Raw genomic sequence first — 14,885 nt, forward strand, 5'->3', positions numbered from 1 at the left:
TGATCTAGACGTCCGGCATGAAAGCATAAAAAATAAACAATGCTTGGGATAAAACCTTGAGAAATGTTAGTGTCCAAATTAAAATTTCATATAATTCGCATTAACCATCATAGATAAAGTTCCTGTTTTAACTGTCATTTCCAGATTCCTAAGTAGGTGATCAAATGTACTTGATCGTGGTTAATTAGAAAGGATTTTCCTTCGTCGTTTGAATAAATATGATTATGAGCTTTACAGTCCTAATCAGGTTGTTAAAAATGAAGATGTGAACGAACAATCAATTCAATGATCTTCAAATCCAGTTCAGTTGTGTTTCAGTCGTTCCCATTCCTAGTGTCATCATCACAATCAAATTCGTCGCCATGAAGCGAGTGCTCCCTGTACATGCATAAGATTTGTTAGGCATGGGCCCATAAACTAATCACCGGCGTGGTGCAGACGTCAGATAGAAACCACAGCCTCATAAGTTAATACCTCAGTCTCTCACAAAGGCGCGCCAAAGCCTCTGATCCTGTCCGGGATGCAACATCCTCAATCTCAGAAGCATTTGATAAAGTAACGCTCTCTGCAAGCCTAAATTCGCACAATTCTTTTAAGGAACATGCATCAGTCAACACAGCTGAATGGCCGCCACCGGCTGCTAGTTTCCGCACTTCCCCAACACACCTGCAATGACGCACTTGCATCAATATGAAGGTTTAAATTATTTTGCAAATGTTAAGAACAATAATTAGAAAGTAGCATACCAATCAACCGGTGATGGATACCAAGCATACGTAGATTTCTCATTAGCTGCCTGACCGTAGCTGTTGTAACCCCATCCATGGATTCTTCCGTCCCTCATATAAACAAGCGTGTGAGAGTGTCCACAAGCAACAAGTTGCACACCGTTTGGCACTACCAAAATAGGGATATTACGAAAATAAGTATCAGATTCATTGGGGATGAGTGAAAAGGATCTAGTTTGCGGGCCAAGGCCCAACTGCCCTGCTTGACTACCACCCCAAGCATAAAGAGCTCCTTTAGAAGTTAGGGCACAACTGTGTACACCACCGCATGCAACATCCTTTATAAAGATTCCATCAAGTGCAACCACTCGCCTTGGCAATAACTCTTTATCCCCAGACTGAAGGGAACAGTGTCCAAGTTGACCCACACTCCCCAGCCCCCAGGTATAGCTGCGGGTTCCAGAACAGATTTTCATCAGTGATGAAAATATTTCTGAGATTTATACCCAACAAATAGAAATTTTGTTAAAGAAATAACCACAATCATTTTTGCGCATAGCTTATGCAAGAACAGATTGTTGGACTAGAATACCACCATTCCAAATGCTAAGCAGTTTAATGAATGTTAAACCTAGAACAGAATTGGTATAACAATGATACAAAGACCTAGTTTGAATTAGAAACTACTTGCTAAACTAGAATACCACCACGACATACATAGTTTATAGATAACATTATCGATCTCTAATGACTAATCAGACGCTGTCGGATCAAAAGTAGGCAAGTGAATTTTATAACTAAATCTCACCAAGGCAAATTAGTAAAACTATAATATTAAATGAATCTTAGAATTATAAACTTCCTTTTTTTTACCCCCCTTTTTAGCCTAATGGCAATCCAATCTCTTCCTCACCCATTTGAGTAGTGTTCGAACCCTAAACCTCTTGTTTTCAACACGAGACTTGACTACCTAAACTAAATAGCATCAATAGAAGTATAAACTTTAATAACTAGTTAAGAGTCTTATCCAGAAATAACCATAAACAAGGACAAAAATTAAAAGCTTTCAGACTTGGAAAAGAAATAAAAAGTTAGTGCCATATATACTAATTCATTCAAATAGTTACGATTTATGGATATGCATGCTTCCATTGAATGACGAAGCTATGGGGGACAGAGACTTGCATATCCAAATGCATTCCATTTCTGTTGCATCCAGTCTCCCAACGAGATGTGAGATTCCCATAAGAAGATTTTCCCAAACCTTCAAAAACATTTACTTGTGTGCCATGCGGATAACCACAATTGTCATGCCTAAATGTTGAACTTATCTTCATGTTATAAATCCTTCAGATAACTTACACCTCGCCATTTTCAGATATAGCTGCTGAGTGGTACTCCCCGCATGACACTTGGGTGATCTTCACGAGCTCAGAAGCTTCATCAAGGAATTTAGCATAACCCTTTATTACACGAGGCCCCTGTAAACCTTCACAAGTGATACCCCTGCCAAGCTGGCCATATTCGTTGTAGCCTGATTTATAGAAAGATCAATAAGACACTGATTAGACCAAAAGAATCAAGTAAAACTCCTTTAGTATCCTCTCCTAGAGCATATAATATATGAATTACTAGAAGTGCATAAGCACAAATATCATCTCCAAAATGAGTCCTCAAGTTTCCTTTCCTGAATCATACAATCTACTTATTATGAGTACTAAATAAACATAAACATCATCTGCAGATAGGTGTTTACGAGAACAGGTTACAGCTGAATTACAATTTAATTTTTACAATGAAATTTTTTTCGAGGCAGTTACAGGTTTTGAATTTTAGACGAAACCTACCCCAAGCTTGTAGTAAGCCACATTCTGATAAAGCCACTACATGAACTGAACCACAGGACACTTGACAGATAATCTGCAATAAAATAGAAAGCAGGATCCTGATTGTCTCTACACAGTGGAGGTCAAATAAAAAACCAAATAAAAACAGAAAAATCAAGAAGCAACCGCAAATGTACATTCAATTAAGAACAAACAACCGAATCATATTGCCAGAACAAAACTTAAAAGAGCTATTTTAAGGATTTTCCTTTTTCTGTTTCTTGACTTTGATGAGAACCAACAAATCAAAAACCTCATGAAACTGGCCTAAACCCATAAAACTCGGTAATTAGAATTGAAGCTATTACAATTTCTATTTTTTCAGAGTGCATTAGATGTTACATTTCAATCCTCCTGTCTTAACCTCAACATTCAAGTAGGTTATCATCGACCAAAGCTCAATACCAGAATCCATCACATACCGTATTCGGAGTAAAGGCTCCCCAAAACAAACGAGGAAAATTTGATCCCTGTCAAAAGAATCAGCAAAAGAAATATCAATAGAAAGTATTATTTAATACTCCATGCAAGGAAAAAGAAGCCCAAAACAATATTAAAAAGTGAACATCCATAAACATTTTCTAGATTCAAAATAAGCTTAAGTGGAGCCACGGAAAGATGTTCTTAGTTTAATATAAGGATCATATTTAGGTTCACCCAGTCAAAAGCGGATGCCTCTGATTCCTTTTTTTAAACTTCTAAATTTTTAGGGAAGGACTTAGATAGCTTCCAAATTTTCAGGAATTCACAAACAAACAGCTCATGTTCCTCAATTTTGATTAGACGACCGATTGGTTTTCTACATGTGATCTTTATATGGCTTTTCTTCCGGTTTGGTAGCCTAAAGTTTGTGTGCTATGGACAATAAGAAGTCTTCCAAAAATCTTAACAGGTTTCTTAAGCTCTCACTTGAATGGTATGATGCAAATCTAGAAAAGGGTGTATTTCAAGAACTGGTAGCTACAATTACTAAAAGAATCAAGTAGCGATGCCTAGATCCTCATCTTCATTCTTCTCTTCCTTCTTCTACTTCTTCTCAGGTTACGTTGATGGCCACAAAAACACTCACAAGATTTTGTTTTCTTGTGATTGATCTCAAGTTCTAGCTCTACCATCAGACTATCCTAAGTCTACATGTATTTTCTGCCTTTACACCCCTCCTTTGACTATAAAATCAGCAGCAAAAGTTGAACAATTACAAGAATTTTCCATCCAACATTATCCTACAGAAAAATTGAGAAGACATAAAGATTCAGTAAAATAAACCTCACAACCTGATTTTGACCCCAAACCCAAAGTCTACTTGTTGAGATGGTTCCATCATTTTCACGAGGTTCTGCAATAGCGGCGGTGCAATGTGCTCCACAAGATATTGATTTCACAAACTCTGATTGCAATTGCTTTACTTTCTCAGGGTGTTTCCTACCCTCCTCGGTTCCGTTGCCCAGTTGACCAAATTCATTAGCACCTGGACAGATACATAAATGTGCTTGTTTGCATATGCAATAAAAGAAAAAGGAACGCTAGGAAGCATACTGCTGACAAAGTGACAGTTCTGCTTCTTACAACTATTACCATAACAAATAGTATCTCAACAGCCAACTGTTAACAATCCAGAACAGAGTAATTAATAATAATTAGAGAATGATCCTTAATCAAGTCATATCCATGACAGGATATAAATGGCAATAACAACTCAACATAAAAGATTATCAAACAACACAAAAAAACCCCGAGAGGAAAGTGCCCATCCAAATCCATGGCAGCAGCAATAACATATTCCCAAGAAATTTTAAGCCAGTTACTGTCATGATCAGAGTAAAAAGGTTAAAAGCTTTGCAACCACAATAGAGAAAGCCCACACAACATAAGCAAACAGACACTTAATACATAACATATTATGTAAGAAGGGATTTGTAGAGGGACAAACCCCAAGTGAAAAGTGTCCCATCTGAGGCCACAGCAGCGGTGTGCTCATGACCACACGCAATGTCCAACCAACGGGAATTAGCACCAGCTGGGCACCCAAAGAGCTCAGGAGGGAGCTGTTTTGGAATCCTCAATTGGCGCTCTCGCCCCTTTCTACCGGTCTGGCCACTGTGGTTATATCCCCACACATAAATTGCACTCTTTGCTGGTGTATTATCCACAGGAGGGGCTGTTTCGCCAATAATTTCATTGATATCCATTTTCAATATATACACCTATAGCACAATCAACCAACAAGAGCGATAAGACCAATAAAATCAAATGATAATTTCAATGTTTACCCAGAAAATTAGAACTAAATTGTAGCTGACCTGTCTTCAATTTTTTTTTTCTTTTTTTGAACAATTGAAATCACGAAATAATCAAATTAAAGAGCTATGAGCAAATTTAGAGCAGAAATGCAGCAGAAATCTAGAATCATGGTTCAAGATTTGCGAAATTATATCTGTTTGGTTGCCAGGAAAGTGGAGAAAAAAATGCAAAAGAAAAGAAATTTTGCAACCTCAAAGTCAAACCATCAATTCCTGTTTACGCCAATCGGAAAGGCAAAATAAAACAAATAATAAAGTTTAATTTAATAAAATTTAGATATCAGCACATCCATGAACAAAAAACAAACAAGTTTCACCTGAATTTGAAGAAATGAAAATGAAATGGAATCTGGGTTTGTTGTTTATTATTATTATTATTATTATTATTACTTTATGGGTTGGATTCTTGGAAATTTAGTGAAAGTGAAGAAAATATTTGAAAGCCAACGAATTTCTGTTGTTCCGTGAACGTGGGAGTTTTGAGGCGGGCATTATGTCGGTGAATAGAAATGACTGCCCCCACTCACCAATCAATTTTCCATGACGAGACTACCCTTCACAAGAATAATTAATTTCTTTTTCATAATAAAATTACCTGGAAGCTTTCTTCCACTTGAGAGAGAATTATCTAGAAGTTGAAAAACAGAGTATGTGAAAATTTTATTTTATTTTTGTTTTATTTTTTGTGATTCCCTCTAAATCGTGCTATCAATCAGTATGAATATTTTATGGAAATAATAATAATTTTAAAAAATATTCAAATAAAATCACCTTTATGTATCCAGTCTAAAATTCAATTTTTTCTTGTGTGAATATGGGAGATTAAACCTAAATTATTATTATTATGTTACTTGTTAAGGAAATATATAAACTGCTCAATTCAAAATAATACCAATATAAGTTTATAATTAGAGTATGACAATAATATGATTGTTTTTTGTTAATTTATTTTCAAAAATGATTTTCAAACAAGTTAGTTGATTTTTTTAAACTAAAATTCTTCTTGTTTTCATTTGCAAGCCGTTTTATGAAAGACTGTAATTGACAATCTAATGTAAATTATTTCTCTTCTAAAAAAAATTGTAAATTATTTCTCAATTATAAATTATAAAACGTTTTCAATACAATTTTTCAAAAAGTTTGTTTGGGTAAATTTGTCTATGTGCGTAGGTGGGTAGCAGCATCTTGCTAACTCTCAACTGTCAACGGTCAACCTTTCACCAACCTTCGTTTCATTTTACAAATATAAAAATTTTAAAACCGGCTATGGCTTTCATCTCTGTCACAAGATCCCTGCTTGTTCATCCAGGTATGTTCTTTTTAACTTGCAAATTTTAATAAGCCTTTCAATTTTTTTTTATAAAATTTTTGGGTTAGTTTCTATTTTGCATTGGAATTGAAAGGGTTAAATTTAAAACATGAAGCATGTATAATCATCAAGTTGTTTGGCTTTAGTTTATGAGAATCCTTCAACTGATATGTGCTGTAGAAAGATAGGTGATTGATGAAGATTCTTGTAAAGATTAATTAACCACATGTTTCTGTTCAATTTTTATGAATTAGTTTTTTCAGTTATTCGTGAATGGTGTAAAATCACTCTCCAATTTTCTATTTTTGTGTTGTTTGGTGAATAAGAATTTTTTGGGTATTGATACTTTGGGGATATATAATTTGGGGAAAACGATTTTATATCGTTTGATTTTGTGCTTGATGTTACTACTGACATTTTAGAAAGGTAACAGATACATAAGAATCATGGCTCAGTCGGTTAGTAGCAGTGCTGGGAAGAAGCTTATTCGAATTGATGTCAGTTCGGATACTGTATGCCCATGGTGTTTCGTGGGAAAAAGGAATTTGGACAAAGCTATAGCTTCTTCTAAGGATCAATATGATTTTGAGGTTCATTCCATTCTCTCTCTCACATGGACACCCACACATCCTCTATTCAGTGTTTGTGGTCTGATTTATTCTGGGGCTAATTTTGCAGATTAGATGGCATCCTTTTTTCCTGAATCCTTCTGCACCTAAGGAAGGGGTTAACAAGAAAGATTTTTATGAGAACAAGTTTGGATCTCAAAATCAAGGGATCATAGCTCGAATGACTGAGGTTTTCATAATCACTCTTGGAATCATTTCCAGTGGCGATGTATATCATTTGATTTGGATGGTTTATTTCTTATTTTTCGCTCTGAAATTTGCAGGTTTTTAGGGGTCTTGGGTTGGAATATAACATGTCCGGACTGACGTAAGTTTGAAGTATTTGTCCTATTATTCATATATGAACTGATTTGTGGAACACTAGCAAGCTTTAGAAGAGCTATTCAATAGAGATGCCACTAACATTTTCTTTGATATGCACAGAGGAAATACACTAGATAGCCACAGGCTATTATATCTCGCTGGGCAGCAGGGTCTTGACAAGCAACACAATCTTGCGGAGGAATTGTTCCTTGGATACTTCACCCAGGGGAAATACATTGGTGACAAGTGTGCTTACTTCTCATTCGACGAGTTTTTTTTTTTTTTTTCCGTCGCTAGTGAATATAAATCATGAACTCACTCACCTAAAATGAAAAACACAACAACATTAGCTGATTTGTTTTGCCTGCTATAATTGCTATTTATGGTAGCACAGTTAGTTACAATAAGTTGTAAGCAATTGTAAGTGTATATCACTCATATCAAACTTTAACCTAAGGACAAGAAGAACAAGATTGAAAACTGAAACAAGCTTGCTATCAGTCTTCAATTGAGTGGGGACTCGTGACTGAACTGTGCTTTGGTGATAAAGTGCTGCATCATAACATTTCACAACAATAGCCAGTAACAGTCGTGATTGGATGCAGAGAATTTCTTGTTGAATGCGCTAGGAAGGTTGGGGTGGAAGGGGCAGCAGAATTTCTTGACGACCCCAACAGTGGATTGAATGAGGTAAGTTTTCTTTTTCTTCTTTTCTGCTCCTTTGGTTTTAGCCCATCCTCTTTTCGTCCATCAGCAATTCTAGAGTACTAGCAGTCATCTGATGCTACTAAATTGAACTGAACCTGCTAATTATGCTTCAATGTAGGTTCATGAGGAGCTGAAGAAGTACTCGGCGAACATTTCGGGCGTTCCTCATTTTGTGGTAAGTGAAAGATTAAATATATCAACTAAATTTTTAGTTGAATTACACAGTTCCATTCTCTGAGAAAATCTTCTTTTGGCAGCTTAATGGAAAGCATGAGTTGAGCGGTGGTCAACCCCCGGAGGTTTACCTAAGAGCTTTTCAAGTTGCGGCTAACTGAAATTACTTGCAGCATGATGCTTCTCTGTTCAGTCTTCAATAAGGATGCTTCTGCTTTTGTGGATTGTCGGCTTAAAACCATAATCTCTCTTATTATGCTAGCGTGTTCTAATACCTTGAAACTGGTTTGTAAATTATATAACAAATGTTCAGATGAAATAAAAGTTAAGGCTTGTTGATTGGAGGGTCTAATCATTTGTGATATGGTATGCATTGCTAATCTGCTAGACTACTCGGCTTCATAAACATTATTTTTACCTTTTTCCATGAGATCTGAGTCATGTAAGATACATAAAAATGACACAGGAAAGACAAATATACCACAACTAAAATCATGTTTCTCTTCATTCCACTCACACTTCAATGTAAAATGCTATTTTTCTGGAGGCTAAAGCCAGATTTTCAGTAACACAAGGGGAAAATCATCAATGATTTGAATGACACTTTTTGTATTTACTGTAGCCGACACAAATGACTTCATATTCACAAATGGATTTACAGGTCTCCTTTGATTTAAACATTCTTTCTTCAGTTGTTGCTGGTTCCATCCACGAACAAAACCTTTGAAAGATCAAGTCGTTTCATCAAAAACCATCACCTACGAAAAGGTCAACGAGATGAAATTTTAGTAAAAATAATCAGAGAAAAAGGTACAGGATAATATGGTTCATTCTAATGAAGAAAGCTTTAGAAGTAAACCTTGCCACTTCTGATTAACTAAATGCAATGTTGTCACAATTAGATACTAAAAAATGATAAAATGGCAGGGCCAGAAACCTTAATCCCATGTTTTAGTAAACAGAATGAGTAGTAGATTCATCTCGTTGTGACTTTCTTGCATTCCCCAGTTACAAAGCAAATGATGGAAGTTTAAAGAGAGACCTCTAGCAAGCTTACCATTTTAAGAAACTGACACAAACTTGAGTTCATAACAACTGAATGCAAGGTCACTTAAAAAATCCTTAGAACTATTTTAACGTCTTTTTTGTGCCCTAGACAATACCTTTAGATAACAAAACATTTTATGCCACTAAGAAATATGAATATCATTTGAATGTTTCAACACATTTTCTCTTAATATTCTTCATCTCCAGATATAAGATACTGAAGTCAAAACCCGCTAGGAACTGAAAAACTAATAGTAAATACTTCTGGTTTTCCAATAACATCAGTTAAATTATTTAGCAATAGACTGCAATGCCAAATGCCAAAGAATTCAACAAAGCTAAAAAAAATGACGAAATTAACCTCCAGATTTTGAATCTTAAAAATTAGAAAATAAAATCACATAAACCAAAAGGCTACACTTTTGTGAGTGCTGTTGAAAAGATAAAAAAAAAAGGACAAAGGGAGAGGAACATGGAAAGAAAGGCAATTGACTTGAATAAACAACAACATAGATCAAATTTCTCCATTATTCACCAAAGCAGGGCTTCAGTGTCATAAAAAGGACAGACAGTTCTATATAGCTACACCTCAATTCAAACAAAATGAAACTGAAAAATAAGATGTTCCTCGCCAATTCAAAATATTAACACATCAGTTGACACTAAACCATGCGAAAAGGTAAACAAACAACAATAACCTGAATTGGGATGCTTTTGAATAACAAAGGAAGAAAAACATTGTTCGAATGAAGTTTAGAGCTTTATGCAGTGCATAGATCCCAATCTCATAATAAGAAACCAAAATAAATTATTATCATGAACAATACAAACAGCCTCAAGGATTCAGAAACAAAGCACAAGGGATTGATTACCTTGCCACAGACAGGGCAGTTTTCACTTCTCTCCATCCATTCATAAATACAACCAAGGTGGAAATGGTGAGAACATTTTGTCACTATTTTGGGGTTCTCTGGCGTATATTCTGCATATAAAAAGGTACAATTAAGTTACTCAAATTAACTGAAACCAGTACGCTATATGGACTCATTTTACAATAGCTTGTCAATCATTAAAATTAACTTTTTGCATAATTTAGAGTCATTTGTACTCTGACAAGAAGGAAGTCACCAAAATAGTCTGGCAGCATGTCAAGGCCCAGACTCCCAGTGAACCTAGGAAAATCTAGTTATATGCATGCTATACAAAGTTACCTATGCGATAAAAAAAGCATAAAACTGCACTCAAAATGTACCTTCAAGACATGTTGGACAGACATCTTCATCTTCTGATGGAGAATAAATATACGCAAATCCAGCTGTTGATTTTGCCGATGAAAGCGTAACTGAGGATTTAGAACGTTGTTCTTTCGATCCATCTTCACAGGATGAATCATTCCACTTGTCTCCTGCACTAAAAGATTCCGATTCCACATCATTGTCACTTCTTAGAGGTTCTGACTCCTCATGGAATTGGCTTGAACCCTTCTCACGCCTTGAAACCAATCCTTCATGTTGCAAGCGGAAATATCTAGGATCAGCATCATAAGGCAAGGGTCTCGGAGGAGATCGGTACATATCAGAGAGAGAATTGTCAAGGGAAGCAGTAGAAGTCATTGATGCTGCCCCCTGTACGGATGAAGGGACAGAATGCACATCCCCTCTTCGGAATAATGAGGTATACTACAGACAATTAAAAAAGAAATAAGAGAAGTGAAATTTAGGAACATCATCCAGGGGAATGATGGATATTAAACTTTCATGAATAATCTTTACAATACATAATTCAAATTTTCACAAACTAATTTGCTCATTCTCTATTTGTGCGTGTCATCCTTGCTTACAAAATACAAGCACCTTGACGAAAATAATCATACTGATCTAGAAAGTTTTGCAATGAAATCCAAAAGACACTTGCACTAAATGTGCTTGAACTGAGTAATCAGAACTGAATTATAAACAGGTCTTCAGTCACTCCAGAAACATAGTCATATGTCCTCACAAACATTGATAGAGTAAGATCTTCAGAGAATAGTCGCATGGAACCAAATTACAGAAAAAGTATTAACCACTAGTAGTCTAGTTCGCATATATTCACACATGGGAAAGAACTCTTGACAGTTTCAACAATAGGCCCATTATGGCAACATAAGTTGTAACAAAACTGTTAAACTGACATTGAAGAAAGTGAATCTTAAACGAAAAACAAGACTAAGTAAAAGATGCATGAGACATACCACATTTAAAACATGCTGAATAAAGCAGCTGAGACACATGCAATTCCTATATACAGAACTGTTTGGATTCATATAATCCTCAAAATCCTCCACATGAAAACAGCAGCAAACAGAACCCATTGTTGTAAACTTTAATATCTTCCTTTCTACCCGCAACGGCGATAGTCCAGTCTCATTGGCAAGATCAAGCCCCACTGAGCATATGCATCAAGAAAGAATTCTTGAAGCAATTAGTATATAACAATATATACAATGAGAGAGGACACTGAGCTCGCAGAAGTCTCACTGGCTCCGCGAACTAGAACCCTCCCTCCCTTGTTAACAAATGTTGAACTAGCTTCGTAACTGCACTAATAATTTTGTGGTATATTCACCTGGAATATACAAGAAAATCACATTAAACAACCATGTTGAATAAGAGAAAGGAAAAGCATGCGACAAACTATTCTCAAAAGAAATTCATGAACTTAAATAACAAATGCCCATGCAGCTAAAAGTGCAAACTAATGCAATCTGAACTTACATTTCTTCATTAATCAGCATTCAAAGGTTAACTTTTGAGAAGAAAAAAAAATCTCATACTAGTCAAAGGATGTCGCCATACCTTACATCCTAAATCAATGCAAAAAGAATGAAAGATTCCTTGTTGCAATAACAAATTTTTATCCAAGAAAAAAAAAATCACTTGTCCAAAATTTACAATTTTTGGCATGAAAGTGACAAATTTTCTTCCTTTCAATACCTATCTTCAAGAGTAGAAAAAAGTTTCTTTCCTATTGTGATCACGAGCTAAAATTCAACACTGACAAAGTATCCATCGCAGACGGATTACCCTTACAAATTCACAATCGCCCTAAACGAAAAACCCATCAAAAGAAAAAATATATATATATTTTACAAAAAGGGAAAAAAAAACCCACATCAATCATCAAAAAGTTCTTAGTGAAAAAAAAAAAATAACCCAGTAAATAAGACTATCCAAAAAAATAAAGGATATCCATTTGCGATAGCTCCATAATCTATCAAACAAAATAAAAACTCCCCATCTAAAATCAACAAATTCTAAGACAAATAAAATTTAAAGAGAGAGAGAGCAAAGAAATACCTTGACAGAGAAAAATAAAAAAGCTTTTTTGTTTTTTATTGTTTTTTTTTTTTGGTTTGTGGGCACAGAGACAGAAACGGAGAACCTAACACTAAAGAGCAAAGCTATGCAGGCAGGGAGCTGGGTCTCAAGAGGGATGATCAAAAATCTGAAATTTATGTTGGATTGTTCGGCGAGAAAAGCTAAGAATCATCTCAATTCAATGCTTCATAAATTGAAGTGACGCCACGCCCTTTCCCTGTAGCCTCCCCTTTGAATTTCGCTTTGGTTGGGTGATGGAATCAATCCAACTTTATTATTTTTATTGTATTTATTAATCTAATAAATTTTATTTATACAACCAGTGTTACTTCTTTTTTCTTTTTCTTCTCTTTTTTTTTTTTTAATGTAATACACCTTGTTTCAAAGCCTCTTCCTCATTTTTATAGCAATTTTTTTAATCGAGTGTAAATGAATTTTACCAAAATATGCTGACCAGATTTTTAATTAGGTTTACATGAATAATATCAAAAGATATCTCGATAAATTAATAATTATAATATCAATATAAATATTAATCTTTTTACATGACTTTTATTTTATTTTATTTTATTTTATTTTATCATGCTATCATGATATTATAAAGGTTGCGTTAAATTTGTGTTGTATAGTACCAATTATGTGTTTTTTTTTATTGATAACTTTTTTTTTACTCCTTTTAAATATTATGTAAAGGTAAAAAATTATGAAGGATGCAATAAACACAAGATAAGAGACAAGATGACGGTGGCTTTATCATAATAAGTTTAGTAAAATTATTATATTATGCTTTGTGTGTCTGTGGATAGAAAATGAAATTTTGGCTTTGTGCATTGACTTGATTTGATCAATTTGAACAAGTTTATGCCTTCCATGACAGATGTTGACATTTGTAATAAAATTACAGTGGGATGTTGTTTGTTTCTATACGGAGTTTTGAGGTACTTAATTTTGGAATGGGTAAGAATTTTTTTTTTTTTTCTTTATACGGTAGATAGGTTTGGTAAAGTCAAATTAAACGTCTAGAAACAAATGTAGCGTTTATATTTTAATATTGATGTGGGAATTCTGTGTGGAAATCTTGAGATTGTGAGCGTGGAGTGAAAGTGAGAGTAAATTATTTATTTACACTGAAATGGAAGTATCAAATCACAATTAGAACCTAATTCATATGTTTATTTTGTCTTAAACTATAAATAAATGGTTTCAAATTATAATTTTATCCTTATTTAAAGAATTATAATTTTTAATTAAAAAATCAATAAACAATATATTTGAAAAATAAAGTATATACTTTGGTATATTTGTAAATTAATAATAATTATTAATATTCTTAATTATGTAAATTAAAAATTATTACTAAGAGCAACACAAATAAAATATTATTATTAATAATATAGTACGAAATTAATATTTTTTAGAATAAATTATTTGTTATTATTGATTATTAATATTAAATAAATATAATATTATTATATTTTCAAATAAAGATAATATATAGTGATATTATTAATTCTCTATGAATATAATAATATTCTTTTTAATTAATTTTAACTCAAAATCAGTATAAATTATTATTTTTAAATAAATATAATAATATTATATTTAAATAAGTTTACTATTATTATTTTTAATAAATGTAATTTTGAAATAATATAATAATATTATTAAAATAAATATGATATTTTTATTTTATTTTATTAAATTTAATAAAAGAATAATTAAAAAAAAATTCTCACTCCTACCTCCCTCGTGAAAGTGAGAATCTCATTCCCCACTGCAAAAATAAATAGGGCCTATAAGATGAAATTCTCACTCCTCTTTTAAAATATGTAAGTAAACATTGAAATTAAATGAATGCAAATTCCTCTCTTCCACTCTAAAAAATAAACATATAATAAAAGTAATTCCACCGCGCTCGAATGGGGGAGAATTAAAAAAGTTATAGAATCCAAATTTTCTGGCCTACGTCTGTTTTTTTTTTTTTTTTTTTTGGTTTTAAATAATGAAATTTTCTTTTTTTTTTTCCTTTTTTTTTAATTCATATTTTTCAGATTCTAAGTGGTTGGTGAGTGGTGACCATTGTGTATTGTGATTTGTGTTTATGGATCATGCGGTTGGCTTTTTCCATCAAAGCCTTCGTCGTCAAAGCTGGTCTATTTAATAGACAAAGTGGATCCTTTGGTCGGCCAAATTGCGCCGTTTACTCATTATGTGTAATGGGGTTAAATTCTAATGGCATTTGTACTTTAACCGTGCCCTCGAACGTAAATTCCAACATTTTAAAAAAAAAAACCAATTTATTTATTTATTATTATTATTTTCATATCTCTTGTCTAGTTGTTCAGATGGATGGTTGAGATTAGGTGGAGCTTCAATTTTCAACCAGAGTTATTGTGGATTTATTATGAAACTTGTACTCCAATGTGTGATGTTAAAGAATAT

The 14,885-nt window shown here is 33.7% G+C and overlaps 3 protein-coding genes across 5 annotated transcripts; 1 reads left to right on the forward strand and 2 right to left on the reverse strand.

Moving 5' to 3' along the window:
* Positions 1–94: 94 nt before the first annotated feature.
* On the reverse strand, positions 95–5,375 carry LOC18038920 (ultraviolet-B receptor UVR8). Its single transcript, XM_006430889.2, has 9 exons — positions 5,232–5,375; positions 4,545–4,818; positions 3,889–4,082; positions 3,037–3,084; positions 2,576–2,648; positions 2,091–2,262; positions 747–1,178; positions 475–666; positions 95–378 (listed from the first exon to the last, which is right to left on the reverse strand). Exons 2-9 carry the CDS (start codon positions 4,801–4,803, stop codon positions 315–317), a joined length of 1,434 nt encoding a protein of 477 aa, XP_006430952.1. The 5' UTR covers positions 4,804–4,818; positions 5,232–5,375; the 3' UTR covers positions 95–314.
* Positions 5,376–5,526: 151 nt separating this feature from the next.
* Positions 5,527–8,389, forward strand: LOC18039700 (uncharacterized protein YwbO). Of its 3 annotated transcripts, XM_006430890.2 has the most exons (9): positions 5,527–5,561; positions 6,085–6,223; positions 6,650–6,813; positions 6,902–7,021; positions 7,116–7,159; positions 7,276–7,401; positions 7,761–7,845; positions 7,982–8,038; positions 8,121–8,389. In XM_006430890.2, the coding sequence occupies exons 2-9, from the start codon at positions 6,181–6,183 to the stop codon at positions 8,196–8,198; spliced, it is 717 nt and encodes a 238-aa protein (XP_006430953.1). In that variant the 5' UTR covers positions 5,527–5,561; positions 6,085–6,180; the 3' UTR covers positions 8,199–8,389. The 3 variants fall into 3 exon arrangements, with proteins under 3 accessions (XP_006430953.1, XP_024037514.1, XP_024037513.1); XM_024181746.1 differs by lacking the exon at positions 5,527–5,561 and having other exon boundaries at positions 6,038–6,223; positions 6,646–6,813; XM_024181745.1 differs by lacking the exon at positions 5,527–5,561 and having other exon boundaries at positions 6,038–6,223; positions 6,657–6,813.
* Positions 8,390–8,435: 46 nt separating this feature from the next.
* Positions 8,436–12,743, reverse strand: LOC18039701 (E3 ubiquitin-protein ligase At3g02290). The gene is made up of 5 exons (XM_006430893.2): positions 12,423–12,743; positions 11,318–11,691; positions 10,337–10,763; positions 9,957–10,066; positions 8,436–8,795 (listed from the first exon to the last, which is right to left on the reverse strand). The coding sequence occupies exons 2-5, from the start codon at positions 11,435–11,437 to the stop codon at positions 8,769–8,771; spliced, it is 684 nt and encodes a 227-aa protein (XP_006430956.1). The 5' UTR covers positions 11,438–11,691; positions 12,423–12,743; the 3' UTR covers positions 8,436–8,768.
* Positions 12,744–14,885: the final 2,142 nt, after the last annotated feature.

This window comes from Citrus clementina, unplaced genomic scaffold (genome assembly GCF_000493195.1).
Source record: "Citrus clementina cultivar Clemenules unplaced genomic scaffold, Citrus_clementina_v1.0 scaffold_6, whole genome shotgun sequence".
NCBI classification, from domain to species: Eukaryota; Viridiplantae; Streptophyta; class Magnoliopsida; order Sapindales; family Rutaceae; genus Citrus; species Citrus x clementina.

Bases quoted from the DNA above. Each gene is read 5' to 3' on its own strand.
- LOC18038920 (XM_006430889.2), bottom strand. From the start codon at position 4,803: ATGGATATCAATGAAATTATTGGCGAAACAGCCCCTCCTGTGGATAAT. The intron at 3,085-3,888 runs GTTGTGAGGTTT...TTCTTTTGACAG, and splicing joins GGGTTTGGGGTCAAAATCAG to GGATCAAATTTTCCTCGTTT. The intron at 379-474 runs GTATTAACTTAT...ATGCATGTACAG, and splicing joins CGCCTTTGTGAGAGACTGAG to GGAGCACTCGCTTCATGGCG.
- LOC18039700 (XM_006430890.2), top strand. From the start codon at position 6,181: ATGGCTTTCATCTCTGTCACAAGATCCCTGCTTGTTCATCCAG. The intron at 7,022-7,115 runs GTTTTCATAATC...TGAAATTTGCAG, and splicing joins TCATAGCTCGAATGACTGAG to GTTTTTAGGGGTCTTGGGTT. The intron at 7,846-7,981 runs GTAAGTTTTCTT...GCTTCAATGTAG, and splicing joins CCAACAGTGGATTGAATGAG to GTTCATGAGGAGCTGAAGAA.
- LOC18039701 (XM_006430893.2), bottom strand. From the start codon at position 11,437: ATGGGTTCTGTTTGCTGCTGTTTTCATGTGGAGGATTTTGAGGATTAT. The intron at 10,067-10,336 runs GTACATTTTGAG...TTTTATATGCAG, and splicing joins CTGTCCAACATGTCTTGAAG to AATATACGCCAGAGAACCCC. The intron at 8,796-9,956 runs GTAATCAATCCC...ACCTTTTCGTAG, and splicing joins ACTGCCCTGTCTGTGGCAAG to GTGATGGTTTTTGATGAAAC.